The sequence below is a fragment of the Cordyceps militaris genome, assembly GCF_000225605.1.
Source record: "Cordyceps militaris CM01 unplaced genomic scaffold CCM_S00002, whole genome shotgun sequence".
Taxonomy (NCBI): Eukaryota; Fungi; Ascomycota; class Sordariomycetes; order Hypocreales; family Cordycipitaceae; genus Cordyceps; species Cordyceps militaris.
The window spans coordinates 4,368,850-4,391,116 of NW_006271970.1; the positions used below are offsets into that span (position 1 = coordinate 4,368,850).

General features: G+C 53.2%; 8 protein-coding genes across 8 annotated transcripts; 4 read left to right on the forward strand and 4 right to left on the reverse strand.

The window, feature by feature from the left end:
* Positions 1-442: 442 nt before the first annotated feature.
* On the forward strand, positions 443-697 carry CCM_03297 (uncharacterized protein; the record flags this gene model as incomplete). Its single annotated transcript, XM_006668448.1, has 2 exons — positions 443-575; positions 627-697. The coding sequence occupies 2 exons, from the start codon at positions 443-445 to the stop codon at positions 695-697; spliced, it is 204 nt and encodes a 67-aa protein (XP_006668511.1).
* A 2,219-nt stretch (positions 698-2,916) lies between these two features.
* Positions 2,917-7,557, forward strand: CCM_03298 (phospholipid-translocating P-type ATPase domain-containing protein; the record flags this gene model as incomplete). Its single annotated transcript, XM_006668449.1, has 2 exons — positions 2,917-3,390; positions 3,448-7,557. The coding sequence occupies 2 exons, from the start codon at positions 2,917-2,919 to the stop codon at positions 7,555-7,557; spliced, it is 4,584 nt and encodes a 1,527-aa protein (XP_006668512.1).
* A 981-nt stretch (positions 7,558-8,538) lies between these two features.
* On the reverse strand, positions 8,539-13,183 carry CCM_03299 (ankyrin 2,3/unc44; the record flags this gene model as incomplete). The annotated part of the gene is made up of 10 exons (XM_006668450.1): positions 8,539-8,783; positions 8,890-8,956; positions 9,030-9,140; positions 9,216-9,524; positions 9,600-9,898; positions 9,959-10,238; positions 10,291-10,308; positions 10,367-10,513; positions 10,634-12,618; positions 12,700-13,183. The coding sequence occupies 10 exons, from the start codon at positions 13,181-13,183 to the stop codon at positions 8,539-8,541; spliced, it is 3,945 nt and encodes a 1,314-aa protein (XP_006668513.1).
* A 502-nt stretch (positions 13,184-13,685) lies between these two features.
* CCM_03300 (oxidoreductase (Msc7), putative) lies at positions 13,686-15,897 on the forward strand (the record flags this gene model as incomplete). The annotated part of the gene is made up of 3 exons (XM_006668451.1): positions 13,686-13,691; positions 13,985-14,109; positions 14,169-15,897. The coding sequence occupies 3 exons, from the start codon at positions 13,686-13,688 to the stop codon at positions 15,895-15,897; spliced, it is 1,860 nt and encodes a 619-aa protein (XP_006668514.1).
* A 244-nt stretch (positions 15,898-16,141) lies between these two features.
* Positions 16,142-18,376, reverse strand: CCM_03301 (DEAD/DEAH box RNA helicase, putative; the record flags this gene model as incomplete). Its single annotated transcript, XM_006668452.1, has 5 exons — positions 16,142-16,779; positions 16,868-17,359; positions 17,417-17,854; positions 17,906-18,090; positions 18,147-18,376. The coding sequence occupies 5 exons, from the start codon at positions 18,374-18,376 to the stop codon at positions 16,142-16,144; spliced, it is 1,983 nt and encodes a 660-aa protein (XP_006668515.1).
* A 369-nt stretch (positions 18,377-18,745) lies between these two features.
* Positions 18,746-20,196, reverse strand: CCM_03302 (rRNA processing protein Ipi1, putative; the record flags this gene model as incomplete). Its single annotated transcript, XM_006668453.1, has 4 exons — positions 18,746-18,941; positions 19,083-19,980; positions 20,028-20,100; positions 20,149-20,196. 4 exons carry the CDS (start codon positions 20,194-20,196, stop codon positions 18,746-18,748), a joined length of 1,215 nt encoding a protein of 404 aa, XP_006668516.1.
* A 277-nt stretch (positions 20,197-20,473) lies between these two features.
* On the forward strand, positions 20,474-21,018 carry CCM_03303 (uncharacterized protein; the record flags this gene model as incomplete). Its single annotated transcript, XM_006668454.1, has 3 exons — positions 20,474-20,494; positions 20,566-20,850; positions 20,914-21,018. The coding sequence occupies 3 exons, from the start codon at positions 20,474-20,476 to the stop codon at positions 21,016-21,018; spliced, it is 411 nt and encodes a 136-aa protein (XP_006668517.1).
* Positions 21,019-21,488: 470 nt separating this feature from the next.
* On the reverse strand, positions 21,489-22,242 carry CCM_03304 (uncharacterized protein; the record flags this gene model as incomplete). Its single annotated transcript, XM_006668455.1, has 4 exons — positions 21,489-21,586; positions 21,659-21,753; positions 21,931-22,042; positions 22,206-22,242. 4 exons carry the CDS (start codon positions 22,240-22,242, stop codon positions 21,489-21,491), a joined length of 342 nt encoding a protein of 113 aa, XP_006668518.1.
* Between the last annotated feature and the right edge of the window lie 25 nt (positions 22,243-22,267).

The following is a 22,267-nucleotide window of genomic DNA, read 5'->3' on the forward strand; positions in this document are numbered from 1 at the left end:
CTTGGCTAACTAGTTATGAATTGACCTTTTGGGGTTCTGGGCTGTAAATACGGCTTGGCGAAAAACAGAGTTGTCATCCATGCCGCGAAGGGATGTCTGAGCTCGTCTCAGGGTCGGCACAGAGCTGGCAAGGCCTTGGCAAGACGCAGGTCTACTTTCCCCGGTGGTTACTAACTGAAGAGGAGCCCCGCAGAACAGAAAGCCCAAATTATTACAATGGATATCCATTTGTGACTGCTACACGGGGTTGATGAAGGGTTTCATGCAGGTCACAACTCCTTGCGTTGGTTTGGGGCATGATGCCTTGCAAGAGGCCGCACAGCAGGCTGGTTTGCGTTGCTGGCGAGTCGCGAACACCCTGCTATTTGAAATAGCATAGTGCTACTCAAAGGGAAACGCACACAACGAGGTAAATTTTTCATGGCGACTCGGTCAAGCCACAATGACAGGTGGGCCTAACGATCAGCGCTCAGCCTGGCGAATCTCCAGGCCGCCTTTCATCAGAGCTTTTAGAGCCCATCCATCGGAGGCGCCTCGAGCCTTGCGCTTCGAGCTTGCGCTTCGAGTCCGAGCATGTAGGTAAATCCGAGGAGCCGCGTACGGGTGATGAGGCTTCGTGTCCACAGCGTTATTGCGGGACGAGGAACGATGCGACATCGCCGGTGCCAAGATTAAGCAAGCTGGCAATAATTTGTAGTCTCAGTGGCGCGGATAGTTGGGTGCCTATTCTTTTCAACAAGTGCGTGCGCGAAAAAGAATGAGATGACCGACGATTCCATGCCAGTGCTGTCTCAGCCCAACAGCGAGGACCGAGGGATAACCTGGCCCGCACGACGGGTTGTAGGCCGCCATCTTAATATTCTCCTGAGTAACTAGGAGCAGAACTACTAACTAGGCCCTGACGCGCCGAGCCAAGGAAAGGGTGCTGATTCGTGTTGGGTTTGGGAACAGGCAATTGAAACCCGGCAGCCTAGTCGTGTTTGAGCATTGTGAGGATGGGAGAAATGAGAGTGGTTTGTTCATGGCGTTTCGAAGCGTGTCTTTTACCAGAATACTCATTTCTCGATGGGTTGTAAATTCACCTTTTTTTGATCGAGTAACTTACAGGCAAGGTCGCGGTGGGTTTCCAGGGATCAAAGACGAAGCCATAAAAAAAGAGACCAAAAATAAGAGCCCCTGATGATGATTGCTTCTGGCCCCTGAATCTGGAGATGGGATCGGATGCGGCAAGATGGAGGCAGATGCTCCATGTCGTCACTGAAGGAGCAGAAGCCATGTGTGTTGCCAGGTACAGCGTGAAGAAAAAAAGAGGCTCAAAGATAACATTATTAATAAAGCCATAACTAAAACTACAGGTCAAAAGTCTGTAGTCGTATTTATAATTTAGTCTGGGTTCGGATACTTGTAGCTCTCCGTCGTGTCCGGCGCACTCATAATTTTACAGCAAAGACCGACATCCAGAGGTACCTGCGAGTGGTTATTACCGCGCCGAGGTACTTGTCGACATGAACCCCGCTGCACAACTCCGCAGTGGCCTCGGCGCGGCGCGGCGCTGCAGAGGCTCAGGGGCTTGCCATCTTGTTTGCGAGGGTCAAGTTTTGCCAAGCATTTGTCGTGATATTTGCTTTGTCATGCCAGGGTCTGGTGGGCCAGGGCCTCAAATGCATGTGGAAGAAGAAGGAATATGGGGATGAGTTGACAGGTGGAAGGGCCGGAGCAAGAAAGGGGAGGAGTCGAGGTGGTACTCGGCACCGGAAGAGATGGATTTTCTGCAGTAGCAGGTCAGCGTGCATGATTCTATAAAGCTACCTGGGATTGAAACAGAGTTTATTATTGGTTGCAAGGAGCGCAGGGAGGCATGAGGGACTGATTCTTTGGTATCTCATGCGAGATACACTACGAGATACACTACTGGTAGAAAAAAACATCGTCACTCAAGTATACCCAAGCAACCATGCCCAGGCAACCATGGACATTTTGGACTGTGAACGAGGCTGGTTTTTGCTTGTCAGTGGGCCGACGAATGCTTGTTTTTCGCTCGTCTTTCTTCTCTTCTCTGCGAGATTTAATAATTATTATCAACATACCGGACTCGGATGGTCCGGAGGTCAGGGGCCCGGCCAGCGCACTTGCAGCGAGGTTCTAGTGGGCTTAGTGAGGCTCTCGCCCCATTTAAGCCCTGTCCGCAGATAATTACAGTGGATGCAGGATAAGTCCGCCACTGAAGAGCGACGCTGGGCCGGTCCACCCGCTGGAGAATTTGGAAACTGGCCAATTAGGAGCGGTGCATGCACTGCAATGCGCCGCAGGAGACTGTCAGCCCGGTTGCTCAGCTTGCAGCTTGCCAGCTCGCCGCCTGCCTTACCTGCCCACTGGTATTACCGACCTTCCTCTAGCCTGCACCACCTAGATTCTCGCTATGCTGGCCTCTCGCTCGCCAAATGCCCGCTTACCTGACCCTTCCTTTTCCTCTTCCCGTTGTCCTACCTACTATCGTCTCGCCATCCACTCCCTCCGCCATCCCTCTCCAATCGTCTGGTCCCTCCATCTCGCTTCTTTTTATCCTCTCGCTGCCGAAACGGCTCCCTCGCCGTTCTTCTCTGTCAATTGTATTCTACACCTGTCGCGCCAAGCTGCATAGCCGCCTCCCTCCCTTTGCTGAGCGCGTCTCCTTCACCCCCCTCCCACCCGACCTGGCACCGTCTTCCAGGAGGCTCTGTCCGGAATTCACGCCTACCGAGAAATCGAGTCCAACACGCGAACAAGAACTCAACTCTTTGATTACAGGCGAACTCGAGCCCCCAATCGACCAGTGCCCGCTTTCAACGGCTCCGACAGCCACGACCTGCTAAACCGTATCCTGGGCTGGCCAAACCAACGGCCTAAACGGCGCATGTTCGCCTTTGTCTACCCATCATGCCCGATTCCTTGACCCCCGAGGCCGCCGCCGCCAACGGCGCCGACCTCGACAAGGTCCAAACTCAACGAGCTCGATGGGCCACGCGCAGAATGACGGTCAAAAGCGGTAGCACCAAACGCCGCTCCCTCCTTAACCGGCACAACCGCAATAGGTCGGCGGCTGGCGAGGGGAGCGTCGGCGCGCCTGGCGACGATGGCCACGGCCCCTTCTCTATTGGCGGCGACAACGATATCCCGGACGAGGCCGAAGCATCCGAAAGTGAAGATGAAGACCCCGAAAACCGTACACTTTTTTTCAATCTGCCTCTGCCGAAGAACATGCTCGACGCCGAGGGACATCCGAGCACAAACTACGCCAGAAATAAGATTCGAACTGCCAAGTATACGCCATTATCGTTTATACCCAAGAATATTTGGTTCCAGTTCCACAATGTCGCCAACATTTTTTTCCTATTCGTCATCATCCTGGTCGTAAGTATAGTTGCATCAGAATTGCTCTACTTGACCTTGTTTGCTCACAATCTTTAGATCTTCCCCATCTTTGGCAGTGTCAATCCAGGACTCAGCGCCGTCCCTCTAATTGTTATCATCTGCCTGACCGCTATCAAAGATGCCATTGAGGATTACCGACGAACAGTTACCGATATTGAGCTCAACAACGCACCTGTCCATCGTCTGATGAACTGGGACAATGTCAATGTTGAGGTTGGCGATGTTTCCACCTGGCGAAGAACCAAAAAGGCTACTTCTCGCTTCTTTGGCGGTATCTGGTACGGTATTCAGAGCCTCTGGTCCAAACAGGCTAGGCAAAAGAGAATCGAGCGCAAAGCCAAGGCGAACGGACAGGAAGAGGAGGAGCCTAGGCCTTCCGTTGAAACACAGCGAACTCGCATGTCTATACGCCAGTCCATCACCGCACCCTTTGGAAATAGACGCTCCACCCACGAGGATATACAAATGACGCCTGTGCCTTCTCCCCCCCCACCGGGCCACATCCAAATCCAGGAGCCCGACAAGCAGGATCAGGCGCGTCTGGCCGCCAAGCAGGACATGAAGACCGACATTATCAACTTCCGACGCGCCGCGACCAATGCGCGCTTCAAGAAGGACGCCTGGAAGAACATTGTTGTCGGCGACTTTGTCCGTATTTACAACGATGATGAACTACCCGCCGATGTCATCATTCTCTCTACCTCGGACCCTGATGGTGCCTGCTATGTTGAAACCAAGAATCTGGACGGTGAGACCAATCTCAAGGTTCGACAGGCCCTTCGATGTGGCCGCGCCCTCAAGCATGCCCGCGACTGCGAACGAGCCGAGTTTATTGTCGAAAGCGAAGCCCCCCAATCCAACCTGTACAAATTCAACGGCGCCATCAAGTGGAAACAGAACATCCCCGGTTACGAGGACGATGAGCCCGAAGATATGACTGAAGCCATCACCATCGACAACCTGCTGCTTCGAGGTTGCAATCTTCGCAACACCGAATGGATTCTTGGTGTCGTCGTCTACACGGGCCACGACACCAAGATAATGATGAACACTGGCATGACTCCCTCCAAGCGTGCCAGAATTGCCCGGGAAATGAATTTCAATGTCATCTGCAACTTTGGCATCCTGTTTATCATGTGCTTGGTGTCTGCCCTCATTAACGGAGCCGCCTGGGCCAGAACTGACACATCCAAAAACTTTTTCGATTTTGGATCCATTGGCGGGAATCCTGCTGTTACTGGCTTCATCACTTTTTGGGCTGCTATTATCAACTTCCAAAACTTGGTTCCAATCTCGCTTTACATTACTTTGGAAATCGTCCGTACGTTGCAAGCCGTCTTCATTTTCAGCGATGTTGAGATGTACTACGAGCCAATCGACCAGCCTTGTGTGCCCAAAACGTGGAACATATCCGACGATGTTGGACAAATTGAGTACATCTTCTCCGACAAGACTGGCACCCTCACGCAAAACGTCATGGAGTTCAAAAAGGCCACAATCAACGGACATCCGTACGGTGAGGCTTACACCGAAGCGCAAGCGGGTATGCAAAAACGTGCCGGTATCGATGTTTCTACCGAGTCTGAGCGCATACACGCCGAAATTGCCGAAGCCAAGGCTCGCTCCATTGTCGGACTCCGCAAGATGTACGACAATCCTTACTTTTACGATGAGGCTCTCACTTTTGTCGCCCCCGATTTCGTCGCCGATCTGGCTGGCGAATCGGGCAACGCGCAAAAAGAGGCCAATGAAACCTTTATGCTCGCACTCGCGCTTTGCCACAGTGTCATTGCAGAAAAGGCACCCGGTGACAAGCCGCGCATGTTGTTCAAGGCTCAGTCTCCTGACGAGGAAGCTCTTGTCGCCACTGCGCGCGACATGGGCTTCACGGTTCTCGGAAATTCTGGCGACGGCATCGATGTTAACATAATGGGCGAGGACCGCCATTACCCGATTCTCAACACCATCGAATTCAACTCTACTCGCAAGCGAATGAGCTCCATTGTCAAGATGCCCGATGGCCGCATCGTCATCTTCTGCAAGGGTGCCGACTCGGTTATTTACTCCCGCCTCAGGAAGGGAGAGCAGCGCGAACTCCGCCAAGAAACTGCCGAGCACTTGGAAATGTTTGCTCGCGAGGGTCTCCGCACGCTTTGTATTGCCATGAAGGACCTCACCGAAGACGAATACCGATCTTGGAAGAAGGAACACGACATTGCTGCTTCTGCTCTAGACAACCGTGAGGAAAAGATGGAGGCTGCTGCTGAGCTTATCGAACAGGACTTTCTACTTCTTGGTGGTACTGCTATTGAGGATCGCCTCCAGATTGGGGTCCCTGACACTATTGAGCTTCTCGGACAGGCTGGCATCAAACTCTGGGTCTTGACTGGCGACAAGGTTGAGACCGCCATCAACATTGGTTTCTCCTGCAACCTGCTTACCAATGACATGGAACTCATTCATCTCAAGGTGGACGAGGAAGCTGGTGACGACATCTCTGATGATATGTTACTCGATGAGTTGGAAAAGAGCCTAGACCAACACCTCAACCACTTTAACCTCACCGGAGGTGATGAAGACCTCAAGGCTGCCAAGAAGAACCACGAACCCCCTGGCCCTACACACGGACTTGTCATTGACGGGTTTGCTCTTCGGTGGGCTCTTCATGACCGACTCAAGCAAAAGTTCCTTATTCTCTGCAAGCAGTGCCGCTCTGTTCTCTGCTGCCGTGTCAGCCCCGCCCAAAAGGCCTCGGTTGTTGCCATGGTCAAGAATGGTCTTGATGTCATGACTCTCTCTATCGGTGATGGGGCCAATGACGTGGCCATGATTCAAGAGGCCGACGTCGGTGTCGGTATTGCTGGTCTGGAAGGCCGACAAGCCGCTATGTCTTCTGATTACGCCATTGGTCAATTTCGCTTCCTGCAGCGCCTGGTCCTGGTCCATGGACGATGGTCCTACCGTCGTCTGGCTGAGAGTATAAGCAACTTTTTCTACAAGAACATGGTTTGGGTGTTTGGCCTCCTTTGGTTCCAGATCTACTGCGAGTTTGACATTACCTACCTGTTCGAGTACAGCTACATCATCATGTTCAACCTGTTCTTCACCTCGGTTCCTGTCGGTGTCCTTGGTGTTCTCGACCAGGATGTTTCGGACAAGGTCTCGCTTGCAGTACCTGAGCTCTACCGCACCGGTATTGAACGGCTCGAATGGACGCAGAGAAAGTTTTGGCTCTACATGTTTGATGGTGTCTATCAGTCGGTCATGGCCTTCTATGTCCCGTACTTGATCTTTAGCAATTCTCGCCCCGTTACGTTTAACGGTCTCGCCGTCGATGACAGATACCGACTCGGTGCCTACGTTGCCCATCCTGCAGTGTTGACCATCAATGCCTACATTATGATAAACTCATATAGGTGGGACTGGCTTATGTTGCTCATCATTGCCATCAGCGACTTGTTTGTCTTTTTCTGGACTGGTATTTACACGTCGTTTACGTCTTCGTCTACCTTTTACAAGGCAGGCGCCGAGATTTATGGGGAAGCGTCCTTCTGGGCTTGCTTCTTCATTGTCCCTGTTCTCTGCCTGTTCCCAAGATTTTCCATCAAGGCCATGCAGAAGGTTTTTTACCCTTACGACGTCGACATCATTCGCGAGCAAGTCCTGATGGGCAAATTCGATTATCTCAATGAACCGAAAGCAAAGGTTGATGCGAAGACGGACTCTAGGAGCCAAGGCTCTCACGGCAGCTCGAAGCGAAGTTCAAGAAAGTCCAAGCATGCCCAATATGCCAGCGTCGACGAGGACTCGCGACCCATTTACCCGCCTTCCACGGTGACACAAAACACATACAATGGGGCACACAGCCAACAAGGAAGCGCCGACTCGACAAATTTGCCGCGCTATTCCATTGAAAACCCCATGCACCGAATCTCGACGGACCGCCCGCGACCCTCGTACGACCGTATGCGCGCTTCGATGGACCGTACGCGCGCCAGTTTCGAAGCCAGCAACGATTTTACGTCGGCTGCTCGGCTGTCACGGATAGAGTCTTCCCATTCGCGTGGAAACTCGCATTCACACAGTGGAATCATTCGCAGCCGCCTTCGTGCCTTGTCCTCCCTGTCCAAGAAGTCGGACGCTTAGTTGCCTGCTGAGCGCCTTTCATCCGGGGACGATTCTCGAGACGAGCTGTGCGTATCCGCCTGTACATAATCGACGATTCATAATGTCACCATTTCTTTACCATTTTCGCCTGCGGAGCCGTGTCACTTTCATCACCATGGACATTGGCACTGCTTGTTGACGACTTCGCATGAGCCATCTACGGGTGGTTACACACTCGGGTACTACATTTTTTAAACACGGGTTGGAATACAAACAGAAAGGAGCAGGCCTGCGGACTTGCCGGCTCGAGTCCTCGTGGGAAGAGGCATTGACTGCGAGCCTCTTGAGCCCATTTTGTTGCTTGGCGTTTGTTTTTTTGCGCATGACTATGGCCGTTGTATGCTTTTTTCACTGCGCTTTTTCATATACATACTCTACACCATCACTTTACTCTCCTTTTTTCCCTTTAATTGCGCCGCACCTTGGAAACTTTCTGCATCTTCAACATGCGTTACTCTTGACTCACACACACCCACCACTACTGCGCTTTTTCTTTATTGTCTTTATTCTTTCTTTTCTATACGCTTGGACCCCTCCCTCCTCATTCCATTCAGTTTTACTGAACTGGGCAGGAGCATTCGGCGACGTGTTTGTGATTTTGGCGTTTTTTTTTGCATCAGTTTTTGGAGGGGCTTGCTTGGTTTTCTCGTTGTACGAAAGGCGGAGAGGAGGAGTGAGAGGAGCAAAAAAAGCTGGACTTGGGGGTTTGTTTCTGCTTGCCTGTTTCTTTTTTTTTCTTGTTGAAAACAGATTATGAGAGGGAAGCGAGAGAGATGGATGTGGAATGTATATAGCATCGTCCAGCTCAAGCGTTTAGAAGAAGTTTTTGCTCTTGGAGACGAGCAAGAATCAAAAAGTTTTTGAACCATATATGTTCTACAGTAGCAACACTTCCGGCATCGTGACAAAATCCTCTAGCATCGACACTCTCCCCACTATCCGGGCTCGAAATCCGACGAACTAACTGCCAGCACCGCCATCAGCCAATCTGCGCACTTCCTCAGCGACCCAACGTGCCCAGGCAGCACGACGCAGATGACCGCCAAACGGCACCCTTCGGCAACATTTGATGGCCGTCGAGGCTGCCACTCGAACCAGAAACCCCCAGAACGTCGCCACATCTCTCCTCAACCTCACGAATGTTTGCTCACTAATTCCGGAGAATATGAAGCCATATATCATCCCAAAGGCCAATGCCCCCGCCACTGGTTTGTTGCGTCAGCTCATACGGAGCGAACTGCGCGACCAAGTCAAAAAACGATGACCTGGTCTTGTATGACGCAACAGAGGAACAGATTGTGCTGGACTTACGGATCTCTGTGACAATGCCACTGTCAGGTGGGATGGAAGCTACTGTCGCAAAAAACGAAGCTGGCACCTAGTTGGAAAAGTCTGGTGAGATGGATAACTTCATTGTGAGCTCATGGACGGCACCCTACGACTCGACTTACGAACACGATGGCTACCACAGTCAAGGCTAGCACATGTCTACCCTGGCCAACAGCGACACGAGCGTGCTCAATGGCCTTCGCATTATGCTGAATCGCCAAGGTGACTCTGATCTGCAAAGTGTTCGATTGTCAACAGGACTCTGAAATGACGCAGAAAGGAGGGCAAGTTGTGGGGAGAAGACTTACCGACGATTCGATTCGTTCGGCAGCTTGATCCATGTTACCTAGCTCATGAACCATATTCCGTATGGAAAAACGACAGCCTGTTTTGAAAGCGATCCGGCGAAATTCAGCCTGGACAGTCTTCTGACGCTCAGCAACGAGCCGGATTGTCTTGATCTCATCTCGTATATCCTTGATCTCTCTCGAGAGCACGGCTGCCGCGTTCCGCAGGGCCACTCCCCTTTTGAGGAAGTGCGAGAGAACACTGGAGGGAAGCTTCTTGTGTTGCTTGTCACCGACACATTCGTTGTATAGGTGAACTTCGCTAATGGACTGGTGTCGCGTTAGTATGCGGCTGTGGGGTCAAGAGTGACATGTGCGTTCAGGGTCTCAGCTGGGGCCTCTTACCGCTTTAGCAATGGCATCACTAAATACTTCCTTGATGTTCACTCGAAGGGTCTCTGAAGCAGATAGATCGACGGATAAGGATTGGGCCTGGGGGATCGGGTGTTCATCTTGACTCGTCATAGAAAATTGTGTATCGAACGAGTTAATGCAACTCGCAATTATAAAATCTGCCATTTCATAAGCGTTTTTGGGCACTTTTTCAGTGTCATTCATAGCATCGCGGAGAGCGGCGACAATGGCGCCCCCCATTGGGTTGACCTCCCAGTCGCATCTATGGGTCGTGGATGTGACAACTGTGGCTGCAACGAGGATTAGAGACTCCCTTCAACACATACAGAAGAATTTGAGCGGAGGCCTACCTTTGTCAATAACCCAAACCCAAAGATGGTCAACATTGACCTGAAGTTTGGTTCCTCGCTTGGTTTGGTCGTGATGAATAGTTTTAGTAAGAACCTGGTCGTCATTCAGCACTTGAATGGATTCGTCCAACTCTGAGCCCGTGCAAGAATGATAGAAGTACTCATCCAAAGTTCTGGTACCATGTATAAGGCTACCTTTCTCTTGGTAAACTTGCAGGAGAGTCTTGTAGTCTGACAAGGAACGTTCTGTGCCTCGCCATGCTGGGGCAACGTACGGCATCTAGAGATTGTTAGATCGCGCGATATGTGTATTTTGAGCAGAAACGACTCACGTATATTGCCATACAGTTCTTTTCATCGATTTGTTAAATTTCATAGCAGAAGGATAAATTGGGCGGAACAACTCACAGATCCCGAGCTGCTTCGCATCGTGCACTGTGGCTTCATGAAGCTTGTCCGTTCTTGCCTCCCCGTAACTTCCTCCCCACTGAAAAAGAGCCACGAGGAGTCAAGTTGTTCAACTTTAGAATTGCCATTCAATGCTGCTGCCATATCCTATAAGCAGAGTTAGCAGTGCGCCAAAGTATTGCGCTGTGTCAAACGTACCACCATCCACCTCATCTTTCGTTGCTCGTTAGCTTGAACCCTGGAAGCTAGCAGTGAGTTAAAACTTACATTATTTGCAGGGAGATGAATCCACCGCACATTTGGAGTCGCCATCTCTCTTGGCATATTCGCTGGCGTTGGCCATAACCTGCCATGACTTCCATCCAAGTTCGAAACTCGTGTCCAGAGCTCTTTCATTATCTCAAAAGGGCTGCGTAAATAGAGTGCTTCGCTTAGAGACGTCGAGTGCTGAATGAACTGATCTTCATAGAGATCTAGCAGCTCCACAGTATACTTATTGAGAAGCTGAGAAGACTGATCTCGTGCACCAGCATATTGGACACTCAGCGCGAATCTCTGACCACGTTCGTTGTGAGGAGGCGGATTCCGTAGGAGCTCCAAGGTATCACCGAGATCTTGAAGTAATCTGTTGGTCTCCTTCTGTTTCATAATACTGATTTGATCAGACCCGCAGGCTCTTTCGTCGGCGACACAACGCTTGAATTCGTCGGCGCAGACAAGCCTGGCCGCTTCAATATCATGGCGGAGCGAGGTCGAAGAAGCATTGCTTTGGAGCAACCACCAAACAAGTCTTGGAGAGCCAAGAAACGCAGCTAGTATTAGAGCCTTTTCACCCTGGGTAACAGAATCCAGACGAAGACGCTGCTTCGTACGGGCCTCTTTGTATAGAATAGATGCAACTAGGGCATGCTCCCCCTGTTGTATCAAGAAACGCAGGTAATCGTCTCGTGTTTCATCGTCCTGGAACTCTACCTTGCTCATTTCAGTGACCAATCGCTTGGCAACTTGACCATGATTGTTTTTTAACGAGCAAATGAGTGGCGTCTCCTCCTGGCTGTTGAATAGACCAAGACTCTCCGGCGGAGTAGGTAGCATGTCCAGTAGCAAAGATACTCGACTTGTATGACCCTGTATAGCTGCAAGATGCAGAGCTGTGTCCCCATTGCGGTTTCGGGCTTCCACATTTGCATAGGCGCCCATGAGAAGCTTGACTGTCTCGTCGTAGTTCTCATCCGAGCCATACGCATTTTCATCTCTGTCCCAGTAGTCATCTGATGAAGCATCTCTGCTCCTGAAGCCGGATGGCACGTGAAGATACCCCAACGCTTCGTGGCTTGCGTAATGCAGAGGAGTCCAACCGTTGCCGTCCGTCTCGTTCACAGAAGCGCCTTCACTTAAAAGAACATTGACGATGCCATGATAGCCCATCCGACTTGCTTCATGCAGAGGAGTCCTGCCATGCACATCTTTGAGACTTTCATGGAGATGCTTCAGAGGAAGTTCCCTTACCAGCAGCCTGACCATGTTCAAATTGTGGCGTTGACAGGCCAAATGAAGGGCGGTAGAGGGTTCTCCATCGACCTTGTATGAGATGGCTTGTAAGGAATTCTCTTTGAAGCTTTTTGACTTGAGTAAAGCTGACATAGATCTGCAATCGCTGCGTGTGATGGCCTCTGTGAAAGGGGTTGAACCGTCGTTGTTGGCGATGGCACAGTCCGCTCCAGCGTCGAGCAGCTCCTCTGCAACGAGATGGCTTTTTGTAGCACACGATGCGGATAGTAGAGTGATACCTGAAGAGTTCCACTTGTTGATGCCACTTGCAAGCGCTTCATAGTTCAATAGATGCTGAACAACCTGGAGGTGGCCAAAACGTGCGGCATCCCAAAGACAACTTTCGCCATTGTAGGAGAAAATCGTTGAGTCTGCATGACGGTCAAGTAGAAACTTGACAACTTCAATCTTACCGCCGCGGCAGGCCAAGTGCAAAGAAGTGCGGCCCTCGGCAGTCCTCTGATTGATGTCAAAGATGGGGCCAAATGCGACGGATGCGACGGGCCGAGCAAGACTTTCGGCCTGACTAGAGCTCGATTCTTTGACAGAAGTAAGACGACCATCGGTAGGATGCTCGTAGTCGAGAAGCATCTTGACGACATTGAGGTGGCCATGGGTGGCAGCGATATGTAGAGGGGTTCGCCCACCACTGCCTGCGCGTTGCTGCGCATCTGGGAACTTGCGCAACAAGTATTCGACAACTTAAGAGTGCCCGTATTTGCAGGCTATTCCAAGCGGTGTCATGCCAGAGGAATCTTGCGCAGAGATGCGGGCTCGCCAACCACCCTGCGATGTAGACGGCGCATTCTTTATCAGAGCCTCGACAATGTCCAAGTCGCCGACCTCGGCGGCACAGTGTAGGGGGCCTTTTAGATCTTTATCAGCCAGATCCAAATTTGCACCATTCGACATCAACTCGCAGACAAGTGCCTTTCTCTTTGCGAGAATGGCAGAATGCAATGCTGGGACCTGATGCTGACCCCCAACTTCGTTGACCAATTTCTTGTTTGAAGCTATAGCCCCAATGATGAAACTATCCGCAACTTCAGCATCTTGGTCGCTGCACCGTTGAAGCATGGCGGACACAAAGGTTGGATTCGAAGGACTCTTGCTGACAAGGTCTTTAGCGTCGGCGACCACGCGCTTGATCGCCTGCTCGGGCTTGTTCCAGTACCAGCTGGAGGAATCGAATCGAAGGTAGAAACTGTCTCGTTTGACGATTTTGGAGTCCTCGGGGAGGGGATGGGGTTGTGCTTGGTCAAACATGATTCCTTGCGGCAATTTTGGTTGAGATCAAGGCGATGGGAAGAGACAGAGTAGAAAGATAGATTTTGGGGAAGAGAGTAAACCGACGGAAAGAAGATGCGGTATTGGTAAAAGACAACTGAAGGTGCCATGGTTATCTCCCCAATGGACGTCAGAAAACAATATAATACCTGCGCCTGGCGCCGATGCTTGGCACGGGCAAGACATGCAGATTCGTTGAAGCACTTTGGAAAGTTGACTGGGGCAAACAGTAGCTTATCGGAAGCCGACTAATGTACTGTGCCGGTGAAGCAATACACAAGGCCAGCAGAGCGAGGAGATTGCTCGCCTCTTCGGATCGCGTGGGCTAGACCTGCATAGTTATTGCAGCAGCCTGCTGATCCGTCAGCCACTTCGTATCAACGGCTGCTGTAACTAGGGAATAGTATGGGCTCTCGAGTCAATCTTTTGCCAAGCAGCCTTGTGTGAATATTTGCAGGCCACACACTTAGTATACCAAACGATGGAGGTATGCGTCGTGGGCGGCAGGAGCTGAGCGGCACGCCACATCACATCACATCTCCCCCAAAAGATCCGCGTTATGCACCTTCTTATTGAGTTTCACGTCGTCCCAGCCCGCAATAATCTATTTCGGTCCGGCATACTGTAGGTTTGGGCATCGAGGCCGGCCTATCGTCGACCTGTTTGTCTCTCTCGCTGCCTGTTGTGCTCGGAAATAGGTCGCCCCACACAAGCTCCCCAAAAAGCTGCAGATGAACTTACCCCCTTCGACCCTGAACCACCTTTTTCCTCAAGACACAGCTTTCAGAGGGTACCAATTGTGCGCTCGTCGATCGTCTTGCCGTCATGGAAGCGTCCAAGGCTCGCGCTCTGTCGCTCCTCCGCAGCGGCAGCAGCTGTGCTCAGCCGTACCTCGAACAGGTCCCGTAGGTGCCCTCCTTGACCCCCTGCGACCATCCTCCACACAACATCTCACACGCAACAGCAAGCCCGTCCTCCAAGGCGCCGTCGCCGTCCTCGTCATTATCCTCTCCATCATCCTCGTCCGGGCCGCCCAATCGTCCGCTGCCGCCCGTCCCCGACACTACACCGTCGCCCCCCCGACGCCCGACTCATCCTCTCCACCCGCCGCCCACCACTCCTCCCACATTGCCTGCTATGCGCCCGCCACCGGCCAGTTCCTCGGCAATGTGCCCGCAGCGTCGACGACCGACATCGACGCCGCCATCTCTGCCGCCACCGCCGCCCAGGGCGCATGGAGCCGCACCACTCTGGCGCAGCGCGCGGCCGTGCTGCGCTCCCTGATGCAGCACGTACTCGACCACGCGCAGCAAATCTGCCGCGTCGCCGCGCTCGACAGCGGCAAGACGCTCGTCGATGCGCAGCTCGGCGAGATCATGGTGACGCTGGAGCGACTGCAGTGGACGCTACGACACGGCACGCGAGCGCTTCGCCCGGAGCGCCGCCCGACGAACCTGCTGCTGGCGTACAAGCGCAACACGGTGCGCTACGAACCCATGGGTGTCGTCGCCGCCCTCGTTAGCTGGAACTATCCGTTTCACAACATGATCGGGCCTATCATTAGTGGCCTCTTTGCGGGCAATGGTGTCGTCGTCAAGGTCTCGGAGCAGACGGCGTGGTCCAGCGCGTACTTTGCTGACATTGCCAGAGGCGCGCTGGCGGCCCACGGGTTCGACACGGATCTGGTGCAGACGTTTGCGTGCTGGCCGAAAGAGGCTGAGTTCCTGACGTCGCACCCTAGCATTGCCCACATTACCTTTATCGGCAGCCAGTCCGTCGCGCACCACGTCGCCGCGTCGGCGGCCAAGGCGCTCACACCCGTCGTGGCCGAACTTGGCGGCAAGGACCCGTTCATCGTCCTCGACTCGGCGGCCAAGGACATCCCCCGCATCGCCGAGGTGATTCTCCGGGGAACCTTTCAGGCCGCCGGGCAAAACTGCATCGGCATCGAGCGCGTCATCGCCTCGGGCGCGGTCTACGACACGCTCGTCGCGCTGCTCGCGCCGCGCGTGCGGGCGATCCGTCTGGGGCCCGACGCCGACATGGGCGCCATGATCTCGTCGGCATCGTTTGACCGCCTCGAGGCACTCGTGCAGGACGCCGTCGCCCAGGGCGCGCGCCTGCTCGCCGGCGGCCGCCGCCACGCGCACCCCGAATACCCCGACGCCACATACTTTGCGCCCACCATGCTCGCCGACGTCACGCCCGACATGGGCATCGCCCGCCAGGAGTGCTTCGCGCCCGTGCTCACGCTCATGCGCGCCGAGGCCTCGACTGCCGAGGCCATGCTCGCCGTCGCCAACGCTCCCGACTTTGGCCTCGGCGCGTCGGTGCACGGCTCGGAGCGCGACCCGGCTCTGGCCCCCATTGTGCGAGGCCTCAAGGCGGGAATGGTGGCCGTCAACGACTTTGCCGTCTACTATGCCGTGCAGCTGCCGTTTGGCGGCGTCCGCGGCTCCGGCTACGGTCGTTTTGCCGGCCACGAGGGCCTGCGCGGCTTGTGCAATATCAAGAGTGTTTGCGAGGACAGGTTTGGCTGGCTGGGCATCAGGACCGGCATCCCGCCGCCCATGCAGTACCCTGTGCCGAACCAAGAAAAGAGCTGGCGATTTGCGCAGGGCGTTGTCGAGGTTGGCTACGGCGAGGGATTGAGAAAGGTTCAAGGCCTACTGGGCATACTGAAGAACTTGTAGGATACAGAGATGAGAAACAAAGCTGTGACGCAGCATCTGTATTATACGTAGTTAATTTAATAAAAGTTGCAGTCACAAATAATGGTAGAGACAGAAGTTTGGATACCTGGTGTTGTATTGTCTCAACTACCTATTGCATTTGTCGCCAATTTCTTAATCAACCATATCTCGAAAGTTCTTTCCTCGCGCAATCATAATTGCCATACTAGTTGATGGCTAGCAAACCTTTAAACCAGATGCACGCCTACCAATTGGGCACAGTGGTAACAGTTCCCCAAGCCTGCGGTGCTGGGCCTGCTGGAGGCGGACTATTCCAGGCCGGAGCGGCAACCTGCTGCTGGACAGGAGGTGCAGCCGATGTGCCAGAGTTCCAGCCACCCGGAGCAGCGTGTTGAGGGGTGGGAGCGGCTTGAGTAGATCCCCAGCCATTGGAGGCTGGACCAGGTGCAACAGCCTGGGGGGCAGGAGGTGCAACCAAAGGTGCAGCCGATGTGCCAGAGTTCCAGCCACCTGGAGCAGCGTGTTGCGGGGTGGGAGCGGCTTGAGTAGATTCCCAGCCATTGGAAGCTGGAGCAGGTGCAACAGTCTGGGGGGTGGGAGCGGCCGGATATGCCCAGTCATTGGAAACAGGGGTTGGCTGGGCATCGCCAGACTGGTCAGCGTCTTGACCAACAGTGTGCATCTCATCTGGGTCGAAATCCGACTCCGTTTCAAACCGGATCGCCGTTCCAGGCGCAATCTCGGGCTTGTACTCCTCCAAAAACTCGGGAATCTCTTGGTTGGTCTCCAGGAGAGTGCGAGTCAACACGCTCGCAATTGCCTCATCTCTTTCTGTGAAGAGAGAGGTGGCCACCCCTCGGTGGCCGATGCGGCCAGTGCGTCCTGATGGTGTTAGCAGATGCCAGAAAGGAAGATGGAGCTGAAGGTAAACAAGACAAAAAGTATCAGGCAAATCAGGGGACAAACATACCGATGCGATGGGTATATTCTTCAATACCACCGTGATCCATGGAGGGCAAGTCAAAGTTGATTACGTGCATGACATTGCGCACGTCGATACCCCGAGCAGTGACTCCAGTAGCGATCAGAATCGGCGCAGTTCCTGCGCGGAACGAGCGCATGGCGGCCTCACGCTCCAATTGTGTGCGGTCGCTATGAATGGACGTCACAGGGAGCTTCATGTTAAAGAGAAAGTCATCAAGACAGTCGACCTCCTGTCGACTGTTCGCGAAAATAATCGTGCGGACACCATGTATCTCATTGAGAAGCTGGAGCAGAATGTTTCGCTTCTCGTGTGGCTCAGCCTTGACAATGATCTGCTTGATGTTCTCCGTTGTGCTTCCCGCACGACCGACACGGAATCGGACATGTGCCGCGGCGAGATGCTCCTTGGCCAAGTCGCGGGCTTGCTTGGGAAATGTCGCCGAAAACAGACCATACTTGACATTGCCCTCGTCCTGGTCTACATAACGTTAGACAGGACTGATAGAGGAGTGAGAGATAATAATAAGTAACTTACCTCCGCCAAGCATGATCCGTTGAATGTCCTCCTGCCAACCAATGTCCAACATCTCATCTGCCTCGTCGATGATGAGATATTTGAGACGGCGAAGCGTCAGAACGCGAGGCTTGTTAATAAAGCTGACAAGCCTGCCAGGAGTTCCAATGAGCACATCACACCCGCGGTTGAGCAGGTGGATTTGGTCGGCAACGGGGGTGCCGCCGTAAACGACACCAGGGCGCAGCATGGTGCGGTAACAAAACTTGCGAGCCTCATTGAAGATCTGGACAGCAAGCTCGCGCGTGGGTGAGATGACGAGGACCAGAGGCTCAGCAGTCACCTCATCTCTGCCTTCACAAAATGTGGCAGGATTGGGACGAGGAGCGGCAAGCTTCTTGACTTTTCCCATGAGACGACTCAGAATGGGAATCAAATAAGCGGCAGTTTTTCCGGAGCCTGTTATGTGGTGTTAGACAATATCTTATTCAGAAGAGACTATCACCATACCAGTTTGGGCAATGCCAATCACATCCCGACCTTGGACAATGGCAGGGATAGTGTACTTTTGAATGGGCGTCGGATGGTCGTAGCCTGCCAACTTGACGTTGTCCAGCATGACAGGATGCAGGCCGGCATCATCGAACGATCGAATGGGAACAATTTGAACGGGGCCTTCTTGCTTGACCTCGATGCTGTCAATGCTTGGACAAATTAGCAATGGAAGTGGACATGCGGTAGTGCTACGAACCGTCGAAAGTCAAGGCCGGTCCTTTCGTGACGAGTCTTGGGGTCGCCAAAAAGCTCCAGCTCGAGGCTGTCGATCTTGGGCCCAACATCACCATACTCGTCATTCCACTGGTAGATTGGGGCACTTCCGTCAAAAGTGTCGCGTGACTGCATGAAGCTGGCATCATCCTGAGGGACTTCATGGCCAGCAGCAGCCTGATACGGGACGGCCTGGGGATACGCAGAGTCCATTTCGAATTTCGTAACGGACTTGAAATCTTTGAACGAGATGAGTTTCTGGAAACAAGAGTCAGCACGCGAGGCAGATGAGAGCAAGTGATGAACTGACCTTGTAGGACAATAACGATGGGAGGAGGAGCAATTCGACGATCAAGCTTGAAGAGGAATAGGGAATAGTGAGTGTGATGGAGGAAGAAGAAGAATAATAATAATAACAAACAGGGTGCTCGCGATTAAATACACAAAAACAAGAGCTGTTGCCAGCTGTTGCCGGCTGTTGCCAGCTGGCAGCAGCCGGAGGGCAGCTGTAGCTTCGTCCGTTTGCATGCGCACATTTCGCACATTTCATCATATTTACGGCTTATGGTGCTTAAACGCTGGCTACCTACCTATGTAGGAAATGGCCAGAACGTTGCTTGGTTTGATTGCCGGCGAAATGCTGGATGTACGTGCAGATTTCCATTGTAAATCGGGCCCATCCTTATTCATGGAGGGCTCTCTTTTACAGACGCGGCGATTTAAAGATACATTAATCCAGCCCCAGTAGCGAGCCACGTAGAAGACGGTACTCTGGGCGCTGACACTTCATCCATCTTAAAAAACTGTACACTATATGCCGGCGGAGGTCTAGGACTTCACTCGGGGCAAGGTGATACAAAATTCGCAACGCTGATATCTTGAAGTTGTAGTCATATATTAATATCACCATAAATCCAACAGGTCCTGAGTATCTAGTGCTGTTGATACCTCGAAATCCTCCATGCCTTTTGCGAGGACCTGCTCCAGTCCGACAGCTGCTCGTCCCGTAACACCGCCCTCTTTCTTTGTCTGATCCAGCCCTTTCCGAACCGCGTCCAAAAAGCGTTTATGGAATATTTGCTGTCTAGCCTCTTTATTGGGGTACATTTCCGCATCCTCATCCCGTTGCGCCATGAACAGGTTCAGATACTCAAACGCGTTGCCCGAGCGCGGTATCCGATACAAATTGTCCCACACCTGTGCGCTCGTCGCTTCCGCCGCCACCTCGTCCTTGAAGCCGGTCTGCAGAAACCTGGCCAGCGTCGCAATCTGCTTGGCGCGGTTCTGCGCGTCCTTCGGCTTGAGAGTCGTCCGGGCATTGGCCGCCGAGGTCCAGCCCGTGACCGACGCCGCGAGCGCCCAGCCCATGACGGCGCAAAACGTCGTCAGTGTGCGCACCCAGCCGCCGGGGCACATCACGAGCTCGTCGCCGGCGACGTCGAGCAGCCAGTCCAGGGCGGCGAGGGCGTCGTTGCTAATGTCGCTCGAGAGGTGCGTCAGGCCCGCACGGACAAACATCAGGGCATGCTCGATGACGGGCCGCACCTCGTGCCCGGGGAGCACGCGCAGCAGCTTGAGCAGCTGCTGTCGGACGGGCGTCGCGCTGTCGGAGAGGAGCGGGATAAGCTTGGTGAGCACAGCGGCGCTGCCCACAGGGTTGACGGGCGGCTCGAGGACGAGCTGGCTGGTGAGGTAGGCCAAGGCGTCTTTGCGCTGCTTGTCGGAGCGGGAAGAGGAGGCGAGGGAGAGGTTGTGCTTGAATTGATAGACGACGTCGGGTGCTTCGGTCGACAAGGACTGGTGTCCCATGACAATTGCTGGATGATGTTAGCGGCGCCGGTAGACATACGGGAAGGCAAGATACCTTTCGACTTGAAACTAGTGTCTGTGAAATTGGAGGCCTTGGCCTTGGTCTTGCCGACTTTCAATTTCGTTTTCTGCCGTGGTTAGCAATTGGCCTGGATCCATGGCAGCATGTAACATACTTGAAAGTCCTTTGCCTTCTCCTTCTTTTTCTTCATACTGGCACCCATCTTGGCGATTGTGTATAGTGTCACAGTATAGAATAACAACAATACCGTATCACTGAAGTGCGTACTTGTTCAAGATTCTTTGCTCAAGAATTCCGCCGTTCAATGTAGAGGGGCAGGAAATTTTGGCGGTGTCGCTGGGCAAAATTGGAGCAGCGCGCGTTGGCGTAGTGTCACTGCACCCACCATCCCCACCAGAGCAACGAGCTGGGTCGAGGCCCGATGATACCCAGAACTTGGCCGTTCATAAAAACATATCTGCACAAGCCGATACTGCACCATGATGGCCGATGTGACGAATGTATGTGGAAGACTGCAATATACACGGATATACTCGAGTCTGGACTCGTTTGTACTAACATCGGGCCCTAGGGAAGTAGCGCCATTCTGGACGAGAAGCTGTCGCGCCTGTCTAAGAAACCCGGCGTCAAGGCTAGCATCGCCATTGACCGAGCGAGCGGATCGATCCTCAAGACGAGCGGCGATGTCTCGGTGCTAGGCACGACGCAATCGCGGACGGCGTCGACAGCGGCGTCGTTTTCCAACGAGCCGGCCGCGGCCGAGGAGAGCACCTCCAAGGGCGTCGACGACTTTGCGGCCATGATTTGGAAGTTTGTCAACAACTCGGGTGACATGGTGGAGGAAATGGACAAGGATGTATGTGATGCTCTTTTTTTATACGCAGAGACGACTGGCGATGCGATGCTGACTGGTGATTAGGACGAGCTGCGGCTGTTACGACTACGAACCAAGAAGCACGAGATTCTCATTGTGCTGGACACGAAATATCTATTGACAGTCATTCACGATGTCCCTACTGCGTGAGGCTGTGCGGGCGTTGAAACTGGGAAGTATAGCGATAGGGGTGCGCCGACCATGGCGCTGGCCCCGATGACATGATGCGTGTGATCCAAGATACCCTTTGTGTGTGGGTTGTGCAAAGTCGGCACACCACGACGGAAGTTTGATTGCGGGACAAAAGGCCTATTAACTGTACATACTGTGCCATGTACATGTGGACTGCAGAATTGGGTTGAGCCGATGTCCGCGGCCACGCAGTCACGACTACAAACAGCAAAAGCTGAGAATATATACATATATATCTGTATTCCAATGGCCGGCTTATTGGCCCGTATAGCCGCTATTTATGTTGCGCCTATTTATTGTAACTTTACACTTTGCTCATTTAACCCACGTACCGCACACCGACGTGCAATAGCATGCATCTCTCACTACCGGACCAGAACTGTCGATGTTCTACATTGTTTCTTTTCGAACTGGCGACATGGAGGAGATTAAGCAAGAGGAGCGGGCGCGGGAGCGCCAGTGGTAGTGCCAGGGCGATCGAGGGGGGGCATGAACAGAGGCATATACGTGACACCAAGCGCCATGACTATTCGCAGCGATTCCCACATTAGCAACGGAAGGGAGACGCTCTTCAAAGATGGGAAACATTGGGACGTACCGGAAAGACCAATGTTGAAGTAGCCTGGCGTACCGTTCTTCTTAGTATCGGCGCTCTCGCCGAGCCAGTTCTGGATGGAAAAGACGACACCAGCCCTGGCAAACGCCCACCACGTCAGCATGTGCTCTTTCTCATGTATTTCTTTCAAGGACCATCAATTGCCGTAAGCGCAACATTCTGGAGAACATCACGCCAGTATTTTCTTTGGGTTCGGTCGTCTTCCGTCGAGGGGGGCGCGCGCGCGCGCGAGGAGAAAAGGGCAAAACGCTTACCAGCCAACAAACTTGTTCCTCGTAAACATGGCGGCCATGGGCATCGTCGACGACAGCGTCGAGCTGAACTCGGGGTTGTCGCCCTTCGAAACGGGCTCTTGGTACGGAACGACTAGCCCAATGTGCGTGCATCGTTAGCGAAAAGAACCAACTCTTGATATAATTCAAGACGCTGCGCCGTCGCGCCGCTCTCCTCTGGTATGCAACAGAGAGGAGATGGGCATGGCACGTCGGACGCATCGCATAATTGGAGGGGGTGGTGGGTAAAGACGTACTGAGTTCCGCACGTCGCATGTCCTTCGGTGGCGCCATTGTGATTGGACTTTGAGGTTAATGG